The sequence below is a fragment of the Cetorhinus maximus genome, chromosome 6 (assembly GCF_964194155.1).
Source record: "Cetorhinus maximus chromosome 6, sCetMax3.hap1.1, whole genome shotgun sequence".
Taxonomy (NCBI): Eukaryota; Metazoa; Chordata; class Chondrichthyes; order Lamniformes; family Cetorhinidae; genus Cetorhinus; species Cetorhinus maximus.
Window position 1 is genome coordinate 154,864,083 of NC_135884.1, and position 23,393 is coordinate 154,887,475.

Sequence of the window (23,393 nt, forward strand, 5' to 3'; positions counted from 1 at the left end):
CATTGCGATCTCCGATAACCACATTTGCAATAAGCACCTACATCTGAAGGGACTTAAGCTCAGATTGTTAAACTGGAGTATGAGGTGCGGTCATTGCGGGACATCAGGGAGGTGGAGAATTACCTAGATGCAGTTCCAGGAGGTAGACACACCCCTTAGGTTAGGAAGTGGTGTAGGTCTCGTTAAAGGTCAAGGAAAGGAGGGGTGTGACTGTGTGTCAGGCAGGTCGGGGACAGTAGCCTTGTGGTAATGTTAATGAGCTCGTAAGCTAGAGGCCTGGACTCATGCGCTGGGGACGGGAGTTCAAATCCCATCATGGCAGCTGGGGAAATTCACATTTAATAAATTTGGAATAAAATGCTAGTCTGGTTGTTGGATTGTTGTAAAAGCCCATCTGGTTTACTGATGTCCCACAGGGAGGAAATTTCCTGTCCAAACCTGGTCTGGCTTACGTGCGACTCCAGACCCACAGCAATGTAGTTCACTCTTAACTGCCCTCTGAAATGGCCTCACGAGACATGCAATTGTAACTGCTAGAGAAAAATGAATATGAATAAAACTAAACAGACCATGTGGCATTGATCAAGGCACCGGAAACATCGAAGGCTCACCTTGCCCAGTCAATGTTAAGACTCCTCACTAATATTTGGAGACTCGTTCCAAAATTGGGAAGCTATCCCACAGGCTAGTCAAGCAACAACCTGGCATAGTCATACTCACTGACTCAAACCTTGCAGTCAATGTTCCAGACTCCTCTGCCGCCATCTCTGTCTAGCAGTGAGACTGGACATGCTGACCAGAGGTGGCAATGCAGTGATATATAGCTAGGAGAGAGTGGCCCTGGAAGTCATCAACATTGACTCCATACCCCATGAAGTCTCATGGCATCAGGTCCAACATGGGCAAGGAAACCTCTTGCTGATTGTCACCTATGTTCCCCCTCAATTTATCATTCAGTACTCCTCCATGTTGAACACCAATTGGAAGAAGTACTGAGGGTAGTAAGGGCACAGAATGTACTCTGGTTGGGGGACTTCAATGTCCATCACCAAGAGTGACTCCATGCAACTCACTGACTGATTTGGCTGAGACCTGAAGAGCATATCTGTTAAACTGGGCCTGCAGAGGTTGGTGAGAGAACCAACATGAGGGAAAAACTTATTTGACCTCATTCTTACCAATCCGTCTGTCACACATGTATCTATAGAACCATAGAAAAGTTACAGCACAGAAAGAGGCCATTCAGCCCATCATGTCTGCTCCTGCTGAAAAAGAAAAAAATAAGAGCTAGTAGCCCATTTTAATCCCACCTTCCAGCACCAGGGATCCGTAGCCTTGTAGGTTACAGCACTTTAGGTGCAGATCCAGGTGCCTTTTAAATGAGTTGAGTGTTTCTGCCTCCAACACCAAACCAGGCAGTGAATTCCAAACATCCACTACCCTCTGGGTGAAGAAGTTTTTCCTCATTTTCCCTCTAATCCTTCTATGAATCACCTTAAATCTGTGCCCCCGGTAATTGACCTCTCTGCTAGGGAAAACAGGGAACCCCCGTCTACACTATCTACGCCCCTCATAATCTTGTACACCGCAATCACGTCACTCCTCAGCCTCCTCAGTTCCAAGGAAAGCAACCCCAGCCTATCCAATCTTTCCTCATAGCTAGAATTTTCAAGCTCTGGCAACATTGTTGTAAATCTCCATTGTACACTCTCTCCAGAACAATCATGTCCTTCCTGTAATGCGGTGACCAGAACTGTACACAAAATTCCATGTGTGGCCTAACCAGCACTTTATTTAGTTCCATCATTACATCCATGCTCTTGTAAATAAAGGAAAGCATTTCATTTGCTTTCTTTACTGCCTTATCCACCTGTCTTGCCACCTTCAGGGACCTGTGGACATGCACTCCAAGGTCTCTCATTTCCTCTACCTTCCCAATATCCTCCCATTTATTGTGTATTCCCTAGCTTTGTTTGTCCTCCCCAAATGCATTACCTCACACTTCTCTGGATTGAGTTCCATCTGCCACTTTTCCACCCACTCAACCAAACCATTGATATCATTCTGGAGACAACAGCTATTCTATCACTATCAACTACACGGCCAATTTTTGTGTCATCTACAAATTTCCCAATTATGCCACCCACATTAATATATATAACAAACAGCAAGGGACCCAACACTGAGCCCTGTGGAACCCCACTGGAAACCATTTTTCATTCACAAAAACATCCATCAACCATTGCCCTTTTGTTTCCTGTCACTGAGCCAATTTTGAATCCAACTTGCCACATTCCCCTGTACCCCGTGGGCATTTTTCTGACCAGCCTGCCATGTCGGACCTTGTCACATGCCTTACTAAAAGCCGTGTAGACAACATCCATTGCACTACCCTCATCAATCCTCCTAGTTACTTCCTCAAAAAAAATTCGAATAAATTAGTAAGATGGAACCTTCCCCTAACAAAACCATGCTGACTATCCCTGATTAATCCATTTCTTTCTAAGTGACAGTTTATCCTGTCTCTCAGAATTGATTCCAATAATTTGCCCACCACAGAAGTCAGACTGACTGGTCTATAATTATTTGCCTGAGGTACAATCCATCCGGCCCTGGTGACCTATCCACCTTCAAGGATGTCAGTTCCTCGAGTACGTCCTCTCTCACTATGTTTATTGTATCTAATATTTCACACTCCTCCTCATTAATGAGAATATCTGCTTCATCCTTCTCCTTAGTGGAGACAGAGATAAAGTACTCATTGAGAACCCTGCTCACATTTTCAGCATCAGAACACAAGTTACCAGGTACATCTCTGGCCCTCCCCTTTCCTTAGTTATTCTCTTGCTCTTAATGTAGAGGTAAAGCATCTTTGGGTTTTCTTTGATTTTACTTGCCAATATTTTTTTGTATTCTCTCTTTGCTAATTTCCTTTTTTACTTCACCCCTGTACTTTCTGTACTCCCAGGCTTTCTACAGTATTAAGTTATTTGTGACTGTCATAAGCTTTCTTTTTCTGCTTTATCTTACCCTGTATACTTCAAGATAACCAGGGGGCTCTAGATTTGGCAGTACCACCCTTTATCTTTGTGGGGACATGTCTGCACTGTGCCCATAGAATCTCACCTTTGAATGCCTCCCACTGGTCTGTCACAGATTTTTCTTAAAGTCGCTGTACCCAGTCCACTTTCACCAGATCACCTCTCAGCTCCATAAAATTTGTCTTTCCCCAGTTTAGAACTTTTACTCCTGTTCTATCTTTATCCTTTTCCATAATTATATCAAATCTAACTATATTATGGTCACTATCTCCAAAATGGTCACCCACTGCTACTTCATCCACTTGCCCAGCTTCACTTCCTAAATGTCTAGACTAAATCCAAAATTGTACACTCTTTTGTTGGGCTTGTTACATGCTAGCTAAAAAGTTCTCTCGAATGCGGTTCAAGAATTTTGTGCGCTCTGTGCCTATTACACTGTTCATGTCCCAGAGGATATTAGGGTAGCTGAATTCCCCAACTATTATTGGCCTGTTGTTTTTGCACTTGGAATTCTGTCTATATATTTGCTCTTCTAACTCCCCTCCACTATTTGGGGGTCTATACTCCTAGTAGTGTGGCTGCCCCCTTTTTATTCCTGAGCTTAACCCACATGGCCTCATTTGATGATTCATTTAGTATACCATCCCTCCTCACAGCTGTAATTGATTCTTTAACTAATAATGTTACATACCGTTTGTTTTTAGCCCTTTTTGTCTATCCTGCTTGAAAACTTTATATCCAGGAATGTTGAGCTGTCATTTTTGCCCCTCTTTAAGCCAGGTTTCCGTTATAGCAATGATATCATGCTGCCACGTGTCTGTGCCCTCAACTCATCGGCTTTGTTTGCTATACTCCTTGCATTTAAATAAATATTTTTTAATTTTGCCAAATTCCTGTGCTGTGAATCTTTTAACCTTTGTTTCTTCTGTCTTTCAGAGTCACCTGCTAATTTTCTGTCTCCTGCTTCATGTTCTGAATTTGTCCTATCTGCCTTCAGGTTCCCATCCTCCTGCTATTCCAGTTTAATCCCTTCCCAACAACACGAGCAAATCTCCCTACAAGGACATTGGTCCTGGTCCTTGTCAGGTGTAGACAACCCCAAGAACTTGTCCCAATGCCCCAGAAATCTGAAGCCCTCCCTCCCGCACCATTTCTCCAGCTGCACATTCATCTCGTTTATTCTCCTATTTCCATACTCACCAGCACGTGGCCTCAGAAGTAATCCGGAGATTACTACCTTTGAAGTCCTGCTTGCCAATATCTTTCTTAACTCTCTGAACTCAGCCTGCAGGACCTCATCCCTTTTTCTACCTATATCATTGGTACCAATGTGAACCACGACCTCTGGCTGTGCATCCTCACCCTCCAGCTGCTCATTGATATCCATGACCCTTGCACCAGGGAGGCGATGTACCATCCTGGAATCACGTCTGCGACCACAGAAGTGCCTGTCTGTCCCCCTAACTGAAGGATCCCATACCACGATTGCTCTCCTCCCTTGCTGCACAACTGAGCCACCCATGATGTTCTGGTCATGCTGCTCTCTCTGGAGGAACCCTCTCCCCCATTGGTACTCAGAACTAAGTACCCGTTAGAAAGTGGGATATCCTCAGGGGTCTGTTGCACTACCTGCCTTGCCTTTCTTGTCTGTCTGACGGCCACCCAGTCCCTCTGTGCCTGCTCTTTCATAAGCTGTGGGATAGCTACCTCCTGAAATGTGCTACCTATGTAGCTCTTATCCTCGCGAATGCACCTCAGTGACACCAGCTGTTCCTCGAGTTCCAAGAAACGGCGCTCGAGTTTTTGCATTTGGTGGCACTTTCTGCATATGTAGCTGTCCAGGACATGGGTAGCGTCCTGGAGTCCCCACATTGTACAGGATGTGCACTTGAAAGGTATGAGCAGCCCTGCCATGCCTCGAGTTATTTATTTACTGCACCAAAATTGGAATTTTAACAAACACAATAAAATGTTAATTAACTCTCATTCTGTCCTTGCGCCAGTTTTTTTAAAATCCCCGATTCTCGCAATGTCCTCCTGCCCATTTATTTCAAATCCCCAACAGCAAAATCTAATTTGGTATCCATAGCCGTTTTTTCTTCTATTTACCACTTTAAATGTGTTGCCACTTTAAGGAAGTAACCTTTTTTTAACTTATGCGGCAGTTGCTAGGGTACAGTTAACTTCCCTCAGAAAGAAAAGAGTTCTTGTTGCTGGGCAGTTCTCCATGATAGTTTGGTCGGAGTGATCATTGCTTAGTTCTTGTGGAGACGAAGTCCCATCTTCACACTGGTGATGCTGTCCATGTTGTGTGGCAAATGTGTCAAATGGGATGGACTCAGAATGGATTTGGCCACGAAAACCAGGCATCCATGAGATGCTTTAGGCCGTTGACAGCAGCAGAATTATATTCAACCACAATCTGTAATCTCATGGCCCAGCATATCTCTCTCTCTGTCATTGCTATCAAGCCAGGGGATCAACCTAATTAGGGTTCTGCCCGGGCCACTCGGCTCTAGACCTCATTACAGCCTTGATCTAAACAGACAAAAGAGCTGAACTCGAGGTGAGGTGGAAGTGACTGTCCTTGACATCAAGGCAGCATTTTACCAGGTGCAGCATCAAAGAGCCCTATTAAAATTGAAATCAATGGGAATTGAGGAAAACTCTCTACTGATTGGAGTCATACCTAGCACAAAGGAAGATGGCTGTGGTTGTTTTATTTTGACCAATCATCTCAGGTCCAGGACATTGTTGCAGGAGTTCCTCAGGGTAGTGTGTGAGGCCTAACTATTTTCAGCTGTTTATCAATTACCTTCCCTCCATCATAAGGTCAGAATTTGGGATGTTCACTGATTATTGCACAGTGTTTGATACCATTCGCAAATCCTCAGATAAGTGGCAAGCAACATTCGCACCAGACACGTACCAGGCACTGATTACTCAGAGAATCTAACCAAGGCCTCTTGACATTTAATGGCATTACATTATTGAACCCCCCACCTTCAATGTTCTGGGGGTGACGATTGACCAGAAGCTTAACTGGACCAGTCATAAAGATAGGGGGAGTGGAGAGACAAAATCGACCAAACAAATCTCCTGTAAAAAGCTTGAGTATGTTTGAAGGACACATGAACAGGCATAAAAAGGCAACTCTCTCGCTCCATTTTGCAGCAACTTCTAACAAAATATTGTGTCTTGGTAGCTTCTGGTTGGTACAATCCTTCCCTCAACGGTTGAAATTGAGGCCAATATTGTTGTGGTATTGTAATATTTTCTGTGTGGTTACCATTCGAATAACCAAACTTTGGCACATTGTATTAGTACAGCTAGCTTTACAGCTGCAGATGTTTAGAACAAAAGACTTAAAGACATGTACATATATACTGGTATCTCCAATAAACTCTCTTATTTCAATCAACTGGCAAACTTTCAGGATGAATACTTGAACATGTATATGCTGATCACGCTGTTGTAATGGAGATGCAGAAAAAGCAGTTTCTCCTTGGAAATTAATACTTGAGTTTACAAGAAAAGCTTGTCCTCTTTTCCTTCCTCTCCTGAAAGCACGTTTCCTTACTAGGTTAATCTTCTGTCCCTTACATGAGGGACCGCTTCTCAAATCTGAGTCCAGTCCAAATGGTGAGCCTTGGTTTGCTGTTCAGTCATGGCATAGAGATTTCACAGCCAAGCATTATCCCAGTCCTCACCTGGTGTCTGCTCATGCAGACACCAGCTTCTTATTAAATTTCAGAGCAGGCTTGAGGCCATATGGCTCTAGTGACAACCCTCAAGCCTGTTCTGGCATTCAATTGGGGAGGGCAATAGCGTAGTGGTACTGTTGCTGGACTAGTATTCCAGAGACCCGGGGTAATGCTCTGGGGACCTGGGTTCGAATCCTGCCATGGCAGATGGTGGAATTTGCATTCAGTAAGAATCTGAAATTAGAAGTCTAATGATAACCATGAAACTATTGCCAATTATTGTAAAAACCCATCTATTTTAGGGAAGGTAATCTGCCTGGTCTCTTTACCTGGTCTGGCCTACATGTGACTCCAGACCTACAGCAATGTGGTTGACTCTTAAAAGCCTGCTGAACAAGGGCAATTAGGATGGGCAATAAATGCTGGCCTTGCGAACGATGCCCACATCCTATGAATGAAAAAAAAAAATTAGATCTTGGCTGACCTGTACCTTAACTCCATCTACCCACTTTGGTTTCAAATGCGGCTCCAACAACACTCAAGAAGCTTGATACCGCCCAGGACAAAGCAGTCCGCTTGACTGGCACCCCTTCCACAAATATTCACTTCCCCCACCACCAACACACAGTAGCAGCAGTGTCCACCATCTACAAGATGGACTGCAGGAACTCACTAAGGCTCCTTCGGCAGCGCCTTCCAAACCCACGACCACTACCATTTAGAAGGACAAAGGCAGCAGACACATGGGAACGCCACCACCTCCAAGCCACTCCGCATCCTGAATTGGGACTACATCACCGCTCCTTCACTGTCACTGGGCCAAAATCCTGGAACTTCCTCCCTAAAAGCACTGTGGGTGTACCTACACCACATGGACTGCAGTGGATCAAGGAGGCAACTCACCGTCATCGTTCTAAGTCCCTTACATTTATTCTTGTATCTGTGGCCCTCCTTCTTGACTCCTCAACTACTGGAAGCCATCTGCTTCTATACATATTGTCCCATCCTTTCACAATATTGAAAACTCTTTGCTCCATAATCTGATTTAACCTTACAAAATAATTCCTAGCAGCACCGAGGTTCATTGAGTAGAATCTCTTGAACCTTGCCGCCCCACTGATCTGGACAGGTTACCTTATAGAGTTTGAACAATGCACGATTGAGCACCCAAGAAACCGGGAATGCTCGTTCTTAATTGAAATCTCAAGTACAATAGGGAGGCAGGTCTGAAACCAAGCAGCTGGTAATGATCATTGTTCTGACTAGTCAGTGGGCTAATCCTGGCATTTCCTGATCTATACCACCAACTCCTCCACCTCCCCGACTACACTCCCATCCCCTGACCAGCTGCCACCCTTCAACTACCCCTCCAATGACCTCCCACTACCCCAACCATCTGACCCTCCCAGCTACCCATTTGCACCCATCACCAACTACCCCCCCCACTCCCATAGACCCATCCGCCTCCCTCATTCGGACCACAAAACTACCCTCCACCCGATCCATCCTACCCACTTAGCTTGCACGCTCCTGTCAAAGTGACTGGGACCTTGAAATTTAACAGTTTATGGCAGCTAGTGCCGTAAAATGGGAGTTGTGGCTTCACTTCCCCCGACCCTGCTGCCCTGCAGAGAAAGACTCCCAGGAGTTGCTGCGCGTTTCTCAGGCGGCCTGGGCTGGAAGTCCAGGTGAGAAATGTGTACTCCAGTCCAAGGTAAGTGAGAAGGAGCAGAGTGGCGATTCGACATTGATTGCCACTCCACGGAAGATTCAGCCCGTTGTTTCTTAGGTGTGCAGTCCAGGGAGGGAGGGAGTGTCTGTAAAGAGCTGGAATTTAGACTAACGTAATTTTTGAAATAATCCTTAAGTAGCTACCTCATAATTCATGCGACACTAACAGAAGGGAAGAAAGAATTCAGAGAATTCACTATTAATTTTATTCTCGAGTGGCAGGATTTACTGGGTTACTGAGGTTTAAATTAGTACAGTAAGGGTGGTGAGAAGAGGCATTAATTTACTTTAAAAATTAAGAAAATAATTAATTACTTACGGCACTAAGGATGGCAGGGCAGGCGATGTGTTACAGCTGCAGAATGTGGGGGCTCCTAGATGCCAGTGTGACCCAGGGCAAACACGTCTGCAATAAGTGTTTGCAACTTGAGCTTCAGCTCAGAGCCACTGAGTTGGACGACAGGCTGCTGACACTGCGATGCATTGGGGTGGGGAAAGTTACTTGGACATTTTATTCTAGGAGGTGATCACCACCCCTTAGGATAGGGTCTTCTGATTTGGTCAGGGACAGGAGGGTGTGACTGAGAGTGAGGCAGGTGAGGGGGCCGATGAGGTAGAAATGGAGGAGCTTCAGCCCTGGCAATTATCCAACAGGTTGAGGTGGTTGCAGCCTCTAAGGATGAAAGCGGGCGCTGCAGGGTGGATGAGCCACCTGAACATGGCACCATGGTACAGGAAGCCATTCAAGCGGGGGGAGTTAATAGGAAAGTAGTCTTGGTAGGGGACAGTATAGTCAGGGGGATAGACACAGTTCTCTGCAGCTGAGAGGGAGAGTCCAGATGTCTGTGTTGCCTGCTCTGTGCCAGGCTTTGGGACAGCTGCTCTGGGCTAGAGGGGTGCCAGTGGTCGTGGTCTGCGTTTGTGTGGACGACATTGGTAGGACTAGGAAAGAGGCTTTGCTTTGCGAGTGTGAGCAGTTAGGCGCTAAATTAAAAAAAACAAAATCTCAAAAGTAATAATGTCAGGATTGATACCTGTGCCATGAGCAAATTAGCGTCGGGAAAATAAGGTGAGAGTTAAATGCGTGGCTCAAAGATTGGTGTGGAAGAAAAGGGTTTTGATTCGTGGGGCACTGGCACCAGTACTGAGGAAAGTGGGAGCTGTACCATTGGGATGGTCTGCACCTCAACCATGCCCGGACCAGTGTTCTGGCGAGTTGTATATGTAGGGTGGTAGAGAGGGCTTTAAACTGAATAGTGGAGGCGAATGATGAAGTGTGGGAAGATGTGATAATTTAAACAGAGAAGGCAAGAGAGCAAAGTAGCAATCATATTGGAAATGATAATCAGAGCTTGGCAGGAAGGGACAGCATATAAACATAAGAGTGAGCCAGCAGGGTAAGGCTAGAGGTTGTGAAAATAGTAAATGGACAGAACTAAAGGCTCTGTATCGAAATGCATGTAGAATTCACAACAAAATGGATAAATTGAGAGTTAAAATAGAATTAAATATATATAATTTGATAGCCATTACAGATACATGGCTACAAGATGACAATGGCTTGGATGTGAATATTCAAGGGTACATGACGTTTCGGAAGGATAGGAGGCTGGGAAAAGGTGGAGGGGTAGCTCTATTAATTAAGGATGGCATTAGTACATTGATACATTTAGTACCTTAGCTCTGAAGATCAAGATGTAGGATCAGTTTGGATAGAGATAAGAAATAGTAAAGGTAGGAAATGACTTGTGGAAGTAGTTTATAGACCCCATTAACAGTAACCACACTAGGATGGGGTGTACAGGAGGACATAATGGGGACTTGTCACAAAGGTACAATGGTAATCATGGGTGTTTTTAATCTACATATAAATTGGACAAATCAGATTGGCAAAGTTAGTCTGGAAGATGAGTTCATAGTGTTTTCGGAAAAGGTTCTTAGAGTTGCACCTTCTACAGCAGACTATACTAGAATGTGCAATGAGACAGGATTAATTAATTACTACATAGTAAAGGAGCCCCTAGGTAGCAGTAATAATAATATGATTGAATTCTGCATTCAGTTTGTGGGAGAGAAGAGTGCATCTAAGACTGTGTTTTAAACGTAAATAAGGGCAGTTATGAGGGTATGAAGACAGAGGTGGCTAAAGTGAATGTGGAATTAGATTAAGGGATAGGTCAGTAGAGATGCAGTGGCAGACATTTGAGATATTTCACAACACTCAGCAAATATATATTCCAGTGCGAAAGAAAGACTCTTAAGCGAAGGACTCGCCATCTGTGGCTAATTAAGGAAGGTCAAGATAGTATCAAATTGAAAGAAAAAGTGTACAGTTCTGCAAAGATTAGTGACAAGTCAGAAGATTGGAACATAAAAAAACAGCAAAGAATGACCCAAAGAGTAATAGGATGGAGAAATTAGAGTATGAGAGAAAGCTAGCTCGAAATATAAGAACAGATAATAAGAGTATTTAAAAAGGAAAAGAGGTGAACGATGTCCCTCTAGAGCGAGTCTGAAGAATTGATGATGGGAAATAGGAAATGATGGATGAATTGAAAAAAAATTTTGTCTGTCTTCACTGTAGAGGATACAGATAACCTCCCAGAAATAGTTGTGAATCAAGAGGTGAAAGTGAGGGAGGAACTTAGAACGTTTACTGTTACCAGGAAAGGGAACTGAGGAAATTATTAAAACTAAAAGCTGACAAGTCCCAGGTCCAGATGGACTTCATCTTAGAGTCTTAAAAGAGTGTCTGCTGAGATAGTAGATGAATTGGTTTTGATTTTCCAAAATTCCTTAGATTCTGGAAAGGCCCCATCTGATGGGAAAATAGTGAACGTAACTCCTCTATTCAAGAAAAGAGGGAGTCAAAGCAGGAAACTACAGGCCAGTTAGCTTAACATTTGTCCTTGGAAAATGCTGGAATCTGTTAATATGCAGATTATAGCAGGGCACTAAGAAAATTTCAATGCAATCAGGCAAAGTCAACATGGTTTTTGTGAAAGGGAAATCATGTTTGATCAATTTATTTGAGTTCTTTTAGGAAGTACAAGCAATGTGGATAAAAGGGAACATGTGCATGTGATGTACTTAGATTTCCAGAAGCTATTTGACAAGGTGCCACATCAAAGATTACTACACAAAATAAGGGCCCATGGTGTAGGGGGTAACATTTTAGCATGGATATAGGATTGGTTAGGATATAGGATAGGACAGGAAACAGAGAATAGGCATAAATAGGTCATTTTCTGGTTGGCAGGATGCAACAAGTTGAGTGCCACAGGAATCGGTGTTGGGGCCTCAGCTATTTACAATCTATATCAATGATTTGGATGAAGGGACCGAATGTATGGTTGCTAAATTTGCTGATGACTCAAATATAGGAAGGAAAGAAAGTTGTCAAGTAAGTGAATGGGCAAAAATTTGGCAGTTGGAGTATAATATCGGAAACTATGAGCTTGTCCATTTTGACAATAAAAACAGAAAAGCAGCATGTTATTGAAATAGAGATTGCAGAACTCTGAGGCACAGAGGGATCCAAGTGTCCTGGTACCTGAATCACAAAACAGTTAGTATGCAGGCACAGCAAGTGATCAGGAAGGCAAATGGAATGTTGCTTATTGCAAGGGGATTGAAAGACGAATGGAATATAGAAGTAGGGATGTTTTTCTACAGCTGTATAGGGCAGTGGTGAGACCACATCTAGAGTATTATGTACAGTTTTGGTCTTCTTATTAACAAAGGACATAACTGCATTACAAGCAATTCAGAGAAGGTTCACCTGACTGATTGCTGGGATGAGGGGGTTATCTTATAAGGAAAGGTTGGTCAAGTTGGACCTGTTCCACTGGAGTTTAGAAGAATGCGAAGTGTTATTGAAACATAAGATCCTGAGGGGACTTGACAGTGTGGATGCTGAAAGGATGTTTCCCCTTGTGAGAGAGACCCAAAGTAGGGGACACAGTTTAAAAATAAGAGGTCTCCCATTTAAGACAGAGATGAGGAGAATTTTTTACTCTGAGGGTCGTGAATGTGTGTGGTGGAGGCAGGGTCATTGAATATCTTTCAGACAGGTGGATAGATTCTTGACTAACAAGGGAGTCAAAGGGTACAAGGGGTAGGCAGGAAAGTGGCGCTGAAGCCACAATCAGATCAGTCATGATCTTATCGAATGGCAGAGTAGGCTTGAGGGGTCAAATGATCTACTGCTACTCCTAATTCGTATGTTGTCAAACCAGGGCTTTGTGTAGCTGGAAAATGACTTCTATCCCCTTGTATTCTAATTCCCTGGATACAAAGGTGAGCATTCCATTACCCTTTAATTATTTTCTGCACCTGTTCCAAGATATTTAAAAACCTGGACCCCCTAAATCTCTTTGGACTTCCACTGTTTATAGCTTTTCATCATTTAGAAAGTACACTGATAGGAACAGGAGTAGGGCATTTGGCCCATCGAGCCTTCTCTGTCATTCAGTGAGATCGTGGCTGATCATCTACCTCAATGCCACTTTCCTGTGCTATCCCCATATCCCTTGATGTCATTGGTATCCTGAAATCTGTCAATCTGTCTTGAACATGTTCAGTGATTGATCTTCCACAGCCCTCTGGGCACAGAATTCCAAAGGTTCACCACCCTCTGAGTGAAGAAATTCCTCCTCATCTCAGTCTTAAATAGCCTGCCCCTTATTGTGAAACTGTGTCCCCTGGTTCTGATGTTTTTAGATCCAAAGTGAAAGAACTCATGTTTGCCTACGTTGAAATCCATTTGTCACAATTTTGCCCTTTCACTTAATCTATCAGTACCTCATTATAATGTTACATTTTCCATCTACGCTGCTTGCAGTGCTGCTATCTTTGTGTCATTGGCAAATCTGGATATGTGGCTTTCTATTCCATTATCTAAGTCATCAATAAACACAGCGAATAGTTGAGGCTCCAACATGAACCCTTGCAGACACCACCAGACACATCTTGCCACTATGTGTAAATGGCCATTATCCCTACCCTCTTGTTGCTTAGTCAATTTCCTAACTAGGTGGTAATGACCTGGAAGTGGTTGGTAATGATAAGGTTCATAGAATCATGTAGCATAGAAGGCGGCCATTTGGCCCATTGTGTCTGTGCCCGCTCTTGGAAAGAGTTATTTGATTAGTCCCAACCCTCTACTTTTTCTGCATAGCCATGCAAATATTTCTTTTCAAGTATTTATCCAATTTCTTTGGTAGTTACTATTGAATCTGCTTCCAATACCCTTCCAGGCAGCGTATTTCAGACCAGAACAAATGACTGGTTCTATTGCCAATTACCTTAAATCTGTGTTCTCCTGCACGCCAGTGGAAAGTTTATTTTGATCTACTTGAAGTAAACCCCTCATGATTTTGAAGGCTAATCCCTCCTTTAATGTCCTTTGCTCCAAGGGGAATAGTCACAGCTTCTTTAGTCACTCCACATAACTGATCCCTCGTGCCATTCTAGTAAAATTGCACAAACCTTAAGAGTGCAGGTTGAGTAATTTGTAATGTTCTATTTGAACATTGAGCCCATTTCACAAAGAATGGTAGAAATGTGTTTAATTGGAGGGGAGAAAAAAACAATCCAGTATCCTACTGCAAGAATTTCTCAAATACTTCAGCTAGCTGGCTTCAATCAGGATGCATCAGGATTGCTGGCTGGCAGTATAACTCCAGTATTCTGAATCAGGTTGACTGGTAGGTCATGGGAACAGGGTGTAGTGAAAGTCATCTTGTAAATGTGAAGTGCAACCTCCACAGAGGAGAGAATTATTGTCTCATACCCTCCTGGGCACGCCATTTTTTTTTTCTGTAACCCTATGATTTCCTCATCCTCAGGTGTTTGAAAAAAGTTTGCAGAGCAGGTAATTGGGACAACATTGGATAACTCTTTCAAGGAGCTGGCACATGCATGATGTGGCAAATCGTCTCCTCCTCTGCTGTATCATTCTGAGAGTTCTGCCATTCCTGGGTTGCTCAATCTTGCACTGTTCAAATACAGCTCCTGCAGTCATGGCACACGGTAACCAAAGAAATGGCACTAAAGGCACAGGAAGACGGGGAAGCTCAATTTCCATTGACATTAACCTCTAGGCTGTTGGGGTTTTGTAACATGTCCCTGGTGTTTGAGCCTAAGCTTCAGGCCAAAAGGGTGACCAAGACTAGGAATTGATTATTCAAGCATATTTGACATTTAGGAAGGACAGTCAAAAAGGAAAAGGAGGTGGTGTTGCGCTGACAATCAGGAATTGGATCAGTATATTAGTAAGGGAGGATCTCTAATCAGAAGAACAAAATGTGGAATCTATTTGGGTGGAGCTAAGAAACAGCAAGGGGCAGCAAACATTGGTAGAAGCTCCCAGGATTAGAGATCCAAGGAACCAGGGAGAAGAATTGAAGGAAATTAGTATTGCAGAATTAATGGGACTGAATGTTGCCAAGTCCCTGGGATCTGCTATTCCACATCCCAGAGTGTTGAAAGAGGAAGCTCTGGAGATAGTGGATGCATTGGTGATCATCTTCCAAAATTCTATAGATTCTGGAATGGTTCCTGCAGATTGGAAGGTAGCAAATGTCACCTCACTATTTAAGAAGGGAGGGAGAGAGAAAACGGGGAATTCTGGACCTGTTAGCCTTACATTAGTTGTAGGGAAAATGCTAGAATCTATTATAAAACATATGATAAATGGACACTTAGTTAATAATAATCTGATTGGACATAGTCAACATGGATTTATGAATGGGAAATCATGTTTGCTGAACATGTTGGAGTTTTTGATGATGTTACTAACAATTGATGAAGGGGAGTCGGTGGACTTAGTGTACTTGAATTTTCAGAAGGCTTTCGATAAAGTCCCCCACAGCAAAATTAAAGCACATGGGATAGGAGGTAATATATTGGCATGGATTAAGGATTGGCTAACAGGTAGAAAACAGAGAGTAGGAATAAACAGGTCATTCTCGTGATGGCAGGCTGTGACTAGTGGGGTACCACAAGGAACAGTATTTGGGCCCCCAGCTGTTCATGTTTTCCTGTTATCTCCACTTTTGGGTCAAATAAAATTTAATAATCTTCCCTTGTTTACTTATGAGTTAAATTGCAAAAGTCCCTCGTCACTTCTAAATTCTCCGTTGAAATTTAACAGCTGAAATGTCAAGTCTCTACCTATCACTGAATGCAAATTTTAAAGCCCAACCTATTTACTCGTACATTCAACTTCACCATAGCCTCTCATTACAAATGCATGCAAGAAGCACCGTTACATTTCATCTCTCAGTTCCCATAGACAAGCTGTCTTTACTAACCTTCCCCCAGTTTAATTACGCATGGACATACACACACACAGCCTTCTTTACAGAATACCACCATATTCCCAAAGTATTAAAATAATATTCATCTTCACAATATAAATCACTGATTTGGATGTGAGAACAAAATGTAATATTTCTAAGTTTGCAGATGACACAAAGCTAGGTGGGAATGTGTATTGTGAGGAAGATTCAAAGTAGCTTCAAGAGGTTTTGGATGGACTTTGGGCAGGAACATGGCAGATGGAATATGGTGTAGAAAAATTTTATGCTATCTACTTTGGTAAGAGGAACAGATGTGCAGAGTACTTCTTAAATGGTGAGAGATTAGAAAGTGTAGTTGGACAAAGAGATCTGGGTGCCCTTGTCAATAAATCACTGAAAGCTAACATGATGGTGTAGCAGGCAATTAGGAAGGTTAATGGCATGTTAGCCTTTATTGGAAGAGGATTTAAGTACAGGAGTAGCGAAGTCTTGCTTCAGTTGTATAGACCACACCATGAGTACTATGTGCAGTTTTAGTCCCCTTAGGAAGGATATTATTTCCATAGAGGGAGTGTGGTGAAGATGCACCAGACTTCTTCTGGGATGGCAGGACTGTCCTATGAAGAGAGATTGAGAAACTGGTCCTGTATTTTCTAGAGTTTCGAAGAATGAGAGATGATCTCATTGAAACCTACAAAATACTCAAAGGGATAGACAGGGTAGATGCAGGTGGGATGTTTCCCCTGGTTGGAGAGTGTAGAACCAGGGGACACAATTTCAAAATAAAGGGGAAGCCATTTAGGACCAAGATGACTTGTAGGAAGGACAGGAAGCTAGGAAAAGGTGGAGGGGAGACTCTGCTAATTAATGATGGTATCAAAGCAGCAGAGAGCGATGCCCTAAATTCAGGAAACCAAGATGTAGAAGTAATGCGGATCGACATGAGTAACAATAAAGGCAAAAAGTCACTTGTGGGAGTGGTGTACAGGCCCCCTAATGCTAACTACATACTAGGTCAGAGCATAAAGGAAGAGATGATGGGAGCTTGTCAGAAAGGTACGGCGATAATTGTGGGGGATTTTAATCTACATATAGACTAGAAAAATCAGATGGGCAAAGGTAGCATCGATGTGGAGTTCATAGGATGTTTTCGAGATAGTTTCTTAGAACAGCATCTTCTGGAGCCAACCATAGAACGGGTTATTCTGGACCTGGTGTTGTGCAATGAGATAGCATTAATTGATAACTTCATAGTGAAGACACCTCTGGGTAGCAGTGATCAGAATATGATTGAATTTTGCATTCAGTTTGAGGGAGAGAAGAATGGGTCCAAGACTAGCATTTCAAACTTAAATAAGGGCAATTATGTGGGAATGAAAGCGCAGCTAGCTAAAGTGAACTGGGAAATGAGATTAAGGGATAGGTTAATAGAGATGCAGTGACAGACATTTAAAGGGACATTTCAGAATACACAGAATTTCAATGAGAAGGAAAAATTCCAGGGGAAGGACTCACTATCCGTGGTTAATTAAAAAAAAATTTAAGGTCGCATCAAACTTAAAAGAAAAAGCATATAATTGCGCAAAGATGGGTGGGAGGTCAGAAGATTGGGCAGAATATGAAGAACAGTAAAGAATGACAAAACAGATTAATGAGGGAACGATTAGAGTGTGAGACAAAGCTAGCTAGAAATAGAAAGACATAGTGAGAGTTTCTCTTGATGCTTAAATAAGAAAAACATTAATAAAGTGAGCATTGGTCCGACAGAAAGTGAGTCTGGGGAATTAATAATTGAAAATGAGGAAAATTACAATCACCAGGGAAGTGGTACTTAGCAAACTGTTGGAGCTGCGGACTAATAAATCCCCAGTTCCTGATGGACTTCATCCTAGGGCCTTAAAAGAAGTGGCTAGTGAGATAGCTGATGCATTGGTTTGAATTTTCCAAAGTTCCCTGGATTCAGGGAAGGTTCCATTAGATTGGAAAATAGCAAATGTAACTCCTTTGTTCAAAAAGGGAGGGAGATAGAAAGCAGGAAACTGCAGGCCAGTTAGCTTTAATATCTACCATAGGGTAAATGTTTGAAGCTTTAATTAAAGGCATTATGGCAGAGCACTTAGAAAAATTCAAGGCAATCAGCAGAGTCAATATGATTTTGTGAAAGGGAAATCATGTTTAACTGATTTATTGGTGTTCTTTGAAGCAGTCACATTGCTGTGGCTAAAGGGGAACCAGTGGATGTACTATACTTGGATTTCCTGAAAGCATTTGATAAGGTGCCACATCAAAGGTTATTATGGAAAATAAAAGCTCATGGTGTAGGGGTAACATTGGCATGGATAGAAAATTGGCTAGCTAACAGGAAACAGAGGATATCCATAAATGTGCTTTTTTTCTGGTTGGTGGGATGTAACAAGTGGTATGCCACAGGGATCAGTGCTGGGGCCTCAATTTTTTTTACAATTTATACAAACGACTTGGATGAAGGGACAGAAGGTATGGTTGCTAAATTTACTGATGTTAAAGATAGGTAGGAAAGTAAGTTGTGAAGAGGGAATAAGGAGGCTACAAAGGGACACAGGTTAATTGAGTGGGCAAGGGTCTGACAAATGGAATATAATTTGGGAAAATGTGAAATCGTCCATTTTGACAGGAAGAATAAAAAAGCATATCATCTAAATGGTGAGAGATTGCAGAGCTCTGAGATTCAGAGGGATCTGGGTGTCTTCGTGCATGAGTTACAAAGGTTAGTATGCAGGTACAGCAAGTAATTAGGGAGCTCATAGAATGTTATCATTGGGAATTGAATACAAAAGTAGGGAGGATATGCATCAGTTGTCCAGGACACTGGTGAGATCACATCTGGAATACTGTGTACAGTATTGGTCTCCTCATTTAAGGGAGGATGTAAATGCATTAGAAGAAGTTCAGAGAAGTTTTACTAAACTAATACCAGGAATGAGCAGGTTATCTTATGAGGAAAGATTGGACAGACTAGGAGTTTAGAAGAGTAAGAGGCAACTTGTTTGAAACATACAAGACTCTGAGGGGTCTTGACAGGGTTGATGTGGAGAGGATGTTTCCTATTGTGGGAGAATCTAGAACTAGGGGTCACTGTTTAAAAATAAGGGGTCGCCTATTTAAGGCAGAGATGAGAAGAAATTTTTTCTGAGGGTAGTGAGTCTTTGGATCTCCCTTCCTCAAAAGACAGTGGATGTAGAGTCTTTAATTGTTTTAAAGGCAGAGGTAGATAGATTCTTGATAAACAAGGTTGTGAAGGGTTACCAGGGGTAGGTGGGAGGTTACAGCCAGATCAGCCATGATCGTATTGAATGGCAGAGCAGGCTTGAGGAGTTGAGTGGACTACTCCTGCTCCTAGTTCATATGAGGAGAAATTTTTTACTCAGAAGTTTGTGAATCTTTGGAATTCCCTACCCCAGGGGGCTGTGGAAGCTCAGTCATTGAGTATGTTTAAAGCTGAGATTGACAGATTTCTAAATACGAAAGACATAGAGGGATGTGGGAATTGTGTGAGAAAAAGGCATTGAAGTGGATGATCAGCCATGAGCATATTGAATGGCAGAGCAGGCTTGATGGGCTGAATGGCCTAGTCCTGCTGCTATGTTTCTGTGTCCTGCCATGCGGAGATTGTGAGCTCCACCATATGCATTCGGTCTTAGCCTCGTAATCAAGTTTTGATGTTCCGTTTTATCAGTTCCTGATTTAGTTATCACACCAATATGCCACAGAGCTGGGGAGTAGGTGGTGGGAGTGTGTGGTGCAGAAGGTGAGGGAAGATCACTTCTGCACTTAAAAATTTGAAAGTTGCTTAGTTCCAAATGCCAACAGTATGTGATGTTCTCTGGCTCTTTTCACAATGGAATCTGCTCACATTCAGACCACAAGCTAATCAAATGTCCAATTAATAAATCATGTATTAAAAACAGAAGCTGATGGAAATACTCAGCCTGTCTGGCAGGATTTACGGAGAAAGAAAGAGTTAATATATCAAGTGGATGTCCTTTCATTGCAACAGCATATCTTTTGTCCTTTTTTAGGCTCCTTTGCTGTCAAATTTGAGCTCATATTGATATTTGAGCCTGTCATCCCCTTTTTTCTTTATCGTTACTTAATTGACTTGAAAGCAAAGGGCCATGTTGTTCCAGGATATTCTGTAATGTGTGGTGCATCACTTCTGTTACTTCATAAACCACTGCCATGCGATCATTGGAAGTTCCTGAATGTAAATGAATAAGTTTGTTCCAGTCAGCTAGTTTGAATCATTTACACAATGGCGGTGCATTCTAAATATTGTTGATAGTGTTAGTGGGGAGGGATCTTAAGTAGGTAAAAGCACTGTCCTGGTGTGGCACTGAACAACACAAATACAGGAGTCTGTGTTGCAATTTTTGCTATGCGGTGTTAGTTCATTGAATTGGAAATGCTACCATTCAGTTCAGCACTGCTGGCAAAGGAGGGTTGCCGATTACTGTCCAGTGGCTCTTGTAGTGGTATGCTTTGCCAGCCTATAAAGAGAGCCCAGAGGGAACTTTACAAAGGTATGTTAAACACTGAATGGGATAAGGAAAGTTAATCCAGAACAATGCTTCAACATGTGAGGGGAATAGGGCTAGAGAAGGTTCAAAGTTGTTAAGGGCAGATATGAGACTGACGGAAGGGAGTATTTATTCACGTGTCATTGTGGACAGCTGGAACCTGTTGCCAGGGAGAGTTGATGAAGTCAACCCATTGGCCCATCTGAATAGTAACTGGATACTAAAGTTGCTATCTTGGAAGGATGTGATCAAATTGGCTGAAGAGCCTTCCAAATTGAATTTGTGTGGAGGTTGAGTGGGGAAATCGGGCTCAACTGTTTGTGTTGAATATCCTGTCAAACTCAGTATAAAAGCTAGATCTCGGATTCTTTGTAACTGAATACTGAAGATGTGATTTAGGCCTCTTTCCCCATCCCAATCTTTTACCCTCTTCTTTGGTACAGTTTCATGGATGATGGCAACATCCCTGTACCTCGCCTACATAAGAATAGTTATTTTAAAAATGACCGTGTTTCTCAAGTTTTGATTCAATATGAGCCCCACACATGAAATATGATGCTCCTCGCGTATCTACATGTGAACTTAACAGCGCAAGTAGCAGTTAGTGATCCAAGAGTAGAAACCCTATCTGTTTACTCTCCATAGCCCAGGGGTGCCGAACCCAAATGCAGTGTCTGTCCTGTCCCAGTGGTGATCAGCTAACCCAGTGCAGGTTGGTGACGCAGCCTGGGAGCTGATTCATATGGGAATTTGCAGAACAGGTGGTTTTTTTTTACACAAAGGGTTTGATGGGGCGATGCAGAGAAGATGTTTCTACCTGTAGGGGAGGTCAGAACTAGTGGACATAAATATAAGAAAATAAATTTGGAATTCAGGAGAACCCTCTACCCTGAGATGGGTGAGAATGTGGAACTTGCTATCACAGCAAGTGCTTGAAGCAGAGATGCATTTATGTGGAAGCTAGTTAAGTATAAACAAATACCAGGAATGGGCAGGTTATCTTATGAGGAAAGATTAGACAGGTTAGGCTTGTACCCGCTCGAGTTTAGAAGAGTAAGAGGCGACTTGAATGAAACATATAAGATACTGAGGGGTCTTGACATGGAATAAAAGGGACAGTAGCAATGTGGATACATAATTGGCTGAATAATAGGAAACAGAGTAATGGTCAATGGTTATTTTTTGGGCTGGAGGAAGGTTTGTCGTGGAGTTTTCCAGGGGTCGGTATTGGGACCCTTGCTTTTCCTGATGTATATTAATGATTGAGATCTTGGTGTACAGGAGGCAATTTCAAAGTTTGTGGATTATGTGAGAATGGACGTTATTCTTAAAAAATATTTTTGGGGAATATTGTGCTACTCTGTGAAGAAGGCTGTGTGTCTGTGTGTGTGTCAATGATTTAATTAAGGTGGGGAAAAGTTACGCGAAGATGGATTGTCAGGGTGGGTTTAAAACATGAAAGAATAGAGGCTTTAGGTTTGAGGTGAAGTAAATAGGTTGGATCTAACATTTGCATTTTTAGATAAGTTGAGAGTTCATATGAATATCAAAGGGAAGTCAGAGGTGATAAGAAATATGAGGCATACATTTTGAGACCTAACACTGGGTGTTCATGGCCTGTCTCAGTGCTGAGATGTGGATAGACCCTCAATTTCTGTACTAAATTATCATTACATAGTATCAGGATTAATGTGATTGGCTGACCTAAATTATTTGCTTTGTCAAACCAGAGTGTTTCCGCAATAGTTTGGGTGAACTGCATCCCATATTTCTTAAAAGAGTAGAGGATTCATTAAAGGTTATAAAATTAAATTACAGATTTAATTAAATGTTAATTTCACCAAGTGTTTTACTTAAATGTATTAAAATATTATATCCCCCTTGCAGCAGAGTGTGGTGCATTCATGAGGTTGGCTTCCCAACTTTGACTGACATTGAAGTTCAACTGCCCTCCTGACTGTTTTCTGCTGAATTATTGCAAAGACCCCCTAGGATGACTGAGTGTTCCCATCATGGTTTCTGTTGGACAGGAGAAAAATAATCTGTGTGTTCTGCATTCTGAAGAGCAGGGAGCTGTAGAATTACAGAATTTTACAGTGCAGGAGAAGGCTATTTGGCCCCTCACCTCTTTGAAAGGGATATCAGCTTACTTCCATTCTCTTTCCTCATTCCCGTACCCAGTTTCTTTCCTTTCAAATATTTGACTGCTTTTAGAAGCTGTTATAGTTCTGGCTGCTGGATAAGTGTTTCCTATACTACAACAGTGACCACACTTCAAAAATACTTCACTCTTTGCAAAGAACTTTGGGATGTTGTGAGGTCATGAAAGGTGCTGTAAGTGTAACTTGCATCTTTAACATACTCTCCATCTCCACAAACTTATCCAAAAGTCTGCCTGTATTCTTGAACACTTTTTGCCCATCCTTTCACTCCAGAAGTGGTGAGAGAATCTTCATTGATTGGTTCCTGCTCTTTGGGACTCTCTTCCAAAGAAGCTTCCCCACTTCCATCTCCTTTCAAAACCTTACCGAAAGTCACCTTTTGGACCAAGCTCAGAGTCAACAGGAATGAGCCTTCACTCGGCATCCATTTTCCTTGTTTTTACATTTTAAAAAATTCAAGGCATGTTATTGTTGATCCAAATGATTTCTGCTTGCAGTATCAAATCATGGTTAAGTCTGTGAATATTGGTTAACCTGTTGAACATGGGATAGCCAAATTTGCATAGATTACATAATCTTTATTGCTTGTTATTAGGTTAGAGTGGGTAAAAATTGCTGTAAAATACATTTGTTGACAGTGCATGAGATATTTTCTTAAGTATCTTCTCTCTAAATGATCTTTAGGACCATGAATGGTACGAACAAGCAACAGATGTTCGGACGCAACTGAAATTCTTTGAACATCTGGAGCGGCTTGAAAAACAAAGGAAGGACGACCAGGAGAGAGAAATTCTATTAAAAGCAGCAAAGGTATGTACTAATTCAGTGATGAAACCAAATTGTTAGACGGCATCAGTTTGAACGTGGGTTTCCGTAGATCTGGGGCTGTAACTCA

General features: G+C 42.3%; 1 protein-coding gene across 3 annotated transcripts in view; it reads left to right on the forward strand.

The window, feature by feature from the left end:
• Nucleotides 1-23,393, forward strand: part of LOC144682252 (transcription initiation factor TFIID subunit 4) — a 325,379-nt gene that overhangs the window by 121,780 nt on the left and 180,206 nt on the right. For all 3 annotated transcript variants that reach the window (XM_078544695.1, XM_078544694.1, XM_078544697.1), the window contains one exon: nucleotides 23,183-23,308. In XM_078544695.1, the coding sequence (XP_078400821.1) occupies nucleotides 23,183-23,308 (126 nt within the window). The remainder of the gene's footprint in view (nucleotides 1-23,182; nucleotides 23,309-23,393) is intronic.